General features: G+C 34.5%; 1 protein-coding gene across 5 annotated transcripts in view; it reads left to right on the top strand.

Moving 5' to 3' along the window:
• The window catches only part of Elp2 (elongator complex protein 2), a 30,712-nt gene that overhangs the window by 3,318 nt on the left and 21,394 nt on the right, over positions 1 to 6,000 (top strand). For 2 of the 5 annotated variants that reach the window (XM_022807889.2, XM_022807887.2), the window contains exons 1-2: positions 3,597 to 3,719; positions 4,266 to 4,516. The exons of 1 other annotated variant lie outside the window; for it this stretch is intronic. In XM_022807889.2, the coding sequence (XP_022663624.1) occupies positions 4,328 to 4,516 (189 nt within the window). In that variant the 5' untranslated portion in view covers positions 3,597 to 3,719; positions 4,266 to 4,327. Of the gene's footprint in view, positions 1 to 3,596; positions 3,720 to 3,975; positions 4,000 to 4,265; positions 4,517 to 6,000 lie in introns of those variants that run through there. 2 more of the 5 variants (XM_022807888.2, XM_022807890.2) reach the window with 2 other exon arrangements.

The raw sequence follows: 6,000 nt of genomic DNA, 5'->3' as shown, positions 1-6,000 counted from the left end.
ATATATAAGTAGAAATTAATAATTAAAAACTTTTGCGTTGCTAGTATGTAATAAACATTCTAAGTTGCACATTCAATGTTAAAGATTAGTAAAGATTCTATCGACTTACCTGCATTTTCATTATATTAGAGCACTTATTAGTCAATAAGCAGTATTACTAGGCCGCTATTACACTTAACTGATTGGGTTGACTGAGTTGATAGGACAATCGAATGCCTAGAGGAATGCCTAAAAACTTAGATAAGGACGCTACGTGCTTCCACAAGCCACTAATTGGACTAGGGCAAAAATAGCTTACAGCGATCTCGGCCAAATCTGTTACATTATAATTCAATTTTGTACCTAAAAAATATATCAGCTATTGTTCCCCGTATTGACCTAGTTTCGTTTTTTAGAAATAGGCTGACATAAAAGAGTTATAATTAGACTTATTGATTTATGTGCTACTTTCAGTAATGTCGTATCGGCACGGCTGCTTTTCACTGTTGGTAACTTAGCTCAAAACTATACATACTAAAATTAAGATTGACATGATTTAAATGAGCTTAAAATACTAATGGAATAATTCTAGTAAAAATTACCATTGGAGCCGATGCTTGATTTTGAGCGTCAAATCAAGAAAATATTGAAATAAAAAAACATTTTTAGAGGTAGAATATAAATTACTATAAACAAATATTACAGAAGAAAGAAACTATCGCAAATTTGCATACATAACAGGTACGCAGTAGCACAGTCTTAGGCGTCAGGTTTAATACAAAATACATTCACCAAACGATCAATCTTGTATAATTGCATGATCTCTACTATATCCAACCACGACTCGCTTATGTAATAATAATAATATCCCTCAGCTAGGGATTTTTAAGTACAGGAGCGCGTGGTAAAAACTAACCGTAATAACTTCAGACCCTACTGAATACCATTCTACCGTAGCTTCAATCTTTGTTGCTATCACACTCAACCCAGTGTAAACTACATATAGGTGTACCGAGTGATAGATAGATATTCCGTTGCAGTTATCCTGCTTTAGCTAACCCGTCTTCTTTTAACTGGAACGTTCTTACAACTCTGATGGTTCGCTGCAATTCTTTCATAAACATGTGTTAGTTCTACAATTTTGGGATGAAAAATTGTGAAATCGAGACAGTGGTGGAAAGAATAATCGTTTAGATAACCCAAAGCACCAGAATCTCTAGTTATGCATGTAGGAACCTCGTGGTTTTACGTCTTCTTATAGAAATCACATGGTTTACAAATTAAGAGTTTAACCGTACTGTAAGTTTATGTATCTTTTATGTATCTGAGTTCGCTTTCAACGGCACTTTTGTAATTTGGACGAGCAAAGTATATAAGGAGCGGGAGCTTCATGTTATTTTTATATATCCTACTTACTAACAGAGCGTGACGTTTTACAGGAAATGTCGCCAAAAAGCAAGAAAAGGGGAAACAGTTCAGCACACATAGTGCTTTTAGAACCCACATAAGTTCATGATTGGATTTTGTACAGTGGTGATCAGATATATAGAAAAAAGCCGCTTTTTGAACGTATTGCATCTGGTTTGGCTAAACTAGATAAACTAATAGATAGTTCGGCTTCTTTTATAAATTGGGAAAAATCGACGTCTACTTACGCGCTTTATTCTACCGCTAAAAATACATCTCGAAGTGTGCCTTAGAAAAATGAGAGACTATAATCTGTGTAAAGGAATCGAGTTTTTCGTCATTACTAGAGCACTGAAAATATTCTTTGTCGCAGTAGTCACACTTTTTGTAAGCAATTTTTAATATATCGAATATAATCATAGTAATATAATTGTGGTCTATTGAGAGAATAGTGAAGACGTGCCTAAGGTACTGGCAGCCTATTGTCGAGCGAACAAGTTTGTGTTTTTCTCGACTTACCTCCCCATGTTTCGAGCTTGATGTCCAGTATCGCCTTTTGGCATGCCGTCAGAGACGGCTAGCTCTCGGTTGAATCGAGGTGTGTCTATGGCCGGGTTCGAATCCAGACTACAATGTCTCCATAAGATTAGCAGGCAAATAAGCTATCACGGAAAGTTCGTGGACTTCCCTAAACATAGATGACTAGGGCGAGATCGAATGTGTGGCTGTAAGTGCCAATGACCAATCCATAGTCAGGAAGATTTTACGAGAATCATTTAGCTTCCTTATAAAATAGAAACTGTTCTAATCTTCAGGACTTTCGTCAGATATCGTAAATTTAGGTACCAGAATAATTTAAAGCTCAAATATGAGGTTGTACAAAGAGTGTCCGCCAAACAGTCATAAAAGCTGCTTTTTTTATTGATCTCCTTTCGTTTTTGGCAGATATTAATGTAATTCCAGGCGTTAATTTATAAACTATTCAAAAAGGTTTGTGTGTAACGACAGTTAAAAGAGGAGTTACACGAGTGGCATCTATTCCAAATAAAAATAGTTGAATTAGCGCTCATTGATCGAGTGAACGCTTTCGTGATGAAGTAAACCTTTCTTCCATAAAACACGCTGCCAACGTATTGAAAAAATCGGTGACGGCTATATAAATATACTACCATAATCTTCGTTAGTTTGCGAAAAAATCAGGGAAATTGGAGTAAATAATTGCTTGCATAAAAGGATGTAACAAGTTGCGATAATTTAAATAAAATGTACAATCTTATTTATACGCCACGCATTTTTGAGGAGAACATCAGATTAATATTTATAATAATTCAAGCCATAACTATTTACACGACGGCAATGATATTTGATATTAATATATAATTATTTTTGTAAAATATAGTGGAATTTTCCGAGTTTCGAATTTTTCACATTTGGCTGAATGTCGTCTTACAAATTAGTTTATTGTCATTTAGCTCATTCCAGTTAAGTTCTTCGCTGGATTTTCTTTTATTGTTCGAATGCAATATATGTCTAAAGACATGTTTAATAAAAGACCAAGGCGAGAAAAGCCTTTGCACAGAACTATATTTTAATCCTTATAATTATTTCGGTACTACAACTGACTAAAATAACTTTGAAAGCTATTTCAGAAGTTGTCAAAACGCATACTACTACGATACAATCTACTCTAATCAAAAATTCGCAGTCGAACTTATATACGCAGGCCGTAAAGATGACGCATGAAGTATGTAGCTAACGGTGTTACTCAAGAGCGGTCTAAATTTAATTTTAAACATATAATGGTAACCAACTCTCACATTTTAATCAAAGATTTATTTACACATGGGAACAATTTCATGTATAGATTATCATCGATTCCATATATACACTATCCTGAACTGTAGAAATCCATGCGGGCCTTCACTAAAATACCTCCAAATATATTTTTCCGCGTGGAGTTTGTCGCATGTAGACCTTCCTAGTATTCTTAAAAATTTAAAAATGAAACTTGAAAACATCCTGAGAGCGCTATACTTTATCTGAGCCGGCGGCGAATTAATTTCATGAAAGCAAACTACTAGCCAGAGTTTCATCTAGCAGAAAAGTGTTACCTGACTTTAGGACTGTTACCGTTACGAGCTGGCAGAGTAGAAACGTGTTTACGGCCTCCGCCAAAAACCGATGGTGGAGAGGGCCTCTGCTTTAGGAAAGGACAGCGCTCATTGAAAACAAACAAATGGAATTACACGATCAGTCCATGTGCTTTACGAATGAAAATCACGACAATTCTAAAGTATTTAGTTAAGGAATACTGTGAAAAGCTTCATTTGAAGGTATCGATTTTTCCTATTTAAATTATATTTAGTTGTTAGATTATGTCTAAATTGAGTATTTAAAGAAAGCTTTCTAATTTAAGCAGAATATATCTATCTTTGGTTCTCCGCACCCAATATCAAATCCAGCGTGTTTATGGAAATGCTATATCACTACCCTCAGTGCTTCGATACGACGTGTATTGACCATCTTCAAGGAGAACGAAAATTCAAGTGCCCAAAAAAGAAAATAATATTTTATAAATTTAATTGACAAGTGCAATATCTCATCCAGATTAGGGTAAATCTATACTTGCTAACTAAAATATTTAACTCACATTTAATAGATATGAACCACTTTAATAGATATGAAATGAAGACTCAGATTATTACTTATGCATATATACTCCTTACTTAAATAAGCAAACATATCAAAGATTTATCTCGCAACCTTGAAAATATACAAATTAATGTCGTTACTTAACTCTATCGATTTTTTTTAACTCTTATTGAATGACCTAGAACAAAATATATTTGCATTCAAGAGTTTTTACATTTCTCTTGCAGTTATCTTTGTTCCGCTGTGAGCGGTATCTTTGCTCCTGGTGCTTGGGTAGTAAAACTTCGACATGACTTCTTCAAAACAATTCAGAAGTGACGATACTATTAATGCTACCCTTGAATACTGTTCGGTCGCATGTAATAACACGCCTGGTTGTCTGTGTTGGAGCTATCCGAGTTCAGGGATACGGGATGACTTTGGAGAGGCTACTGTGTTCTACAGTGCGTGTAACGCTCTTATCGAGTATGATTTTGAGGTGAACAATCTTTTGGTCATCATTAGTTCATCAAAACTGAAACAGCATTAATCATGGCTACAATATTCACTTTGTTTAGCACAAAGTTGAATTATGGTAGAGAGGGCCGACAATGTAAACAAAAACATGTTAGGGTATAATATTTTAGAAAATTTAACGTATATCACAAAGCCGACAGCTTACAAAAGTTGCAAAAGACGTCTAGCTATAAATTTATTGGACACATAAAGCTCTATTAAGTTTATATAAGATAATCTAGTTTCACCGATGTCAAGGTGATCCGTAGCGCAACTATAATGAGAAGGTAATTTCAAACATACTGAGATTGGCTCGTAAAGAATACAGTAAATCTGGATTCGTCATCTTCAGTGGTCACTAGGCACTACAAGAACCTCATAGTATAGTAAGGAGTGCAGCCTTTTTAAACTCATAAGATGTTTTTTCTTGTACGACCACATTTGAACAGCCTATTTTCTGAACAACATACTTTTTTTTAACATTAGAATTAAATAGTGAGAATTAAATAGATCTTTTCTTTAACAAAAGATCATTAAGGTAACTTTTTTTTGTAAAAAAAAATATAGAGTTTCAGTTCTGAAAGCTTTCTTCTACATTTTCTATTTATGGTTTAGATGTGATCTTATAAATATGATAGTGATAGATAGGTATAGTCGTGACGCGGCGTTGGAGTTACAGCAGCATGCTTATGTTTTCTACTTTTCCAAAACATAGATAGACAGATGGCTGACTTTTTTGGTATGAACGTTTTTAATAACTTAGGATTTTTGGGGAAGCCCGATGTATCCAACAAAGCCGCATGTCCTTCGCGTCATATTCATGTTAGTTTTTAGAGAGCTCAACAATACTAAAAACGGTTCCAATAACTAGGTGGTATTGTGGAATAGTAGATATATTCCGTATTTTCGTAAAAAAAAAATAATCTTATTGTTTGGAATGTTATGATGTAAGAGAATATTCAGAATTAAACAAAGCAGTAGGACTGATAGCAATAAAAGCACGCGGTGAGAACACGGGGTTTGATGACGAAGGCGCATCTTTTTTAAAACAAGATCGACTTTACGGAATCTGACATATGATAAAAAAAACCCAAGTATTGTATGGTATACACAAGAGGGTCTCGCAATAGGATCAACATAATATCTTTCGCTAATTGTAACCCTTCCGAATTATAAATTCGTGTATGCTTAGATGAGCCTAGAAACGAATGTTTGTGTAGGCACGAAGCAAATGCACGTTTAACGTATATTTATAAACTGTGGCTTGTAGTTTGAAGAAAAAGGACTTATAACTATTCATATGGAAGAAATCTATATGTGTGCAGAAACAGGTTCTAATCTCTCAAAATTAAAAAAAAGATGCTTTACCTATGTTAAATGAAAACATGGGTACTACGTGATGCACGATGAAGACGTTATAATATCTGTATCGGGTTGTATTAATTTATGCTCGCAGGTGAAATGGGT

This window comes from Varroa destructor, unplaced genomic scaffold, assembly GCF_002443255.2.
Source record: "Varroa destructor unplaced genomic scaffold, Vdes_3.0 BEIS01000005.1, whole genome shotgun sequence".
Classification (NCBI taxonomy): Eukaryota; Metazoa; Arthropoda; class Arachnida; order Mesostigmata; family Varroidae; genus Varroa; species Varroa destructor.
Note: the sequence above shows the minus strand (reverse complement) of the source record. Positions and strands in the feature narration are given on the sequence as shown.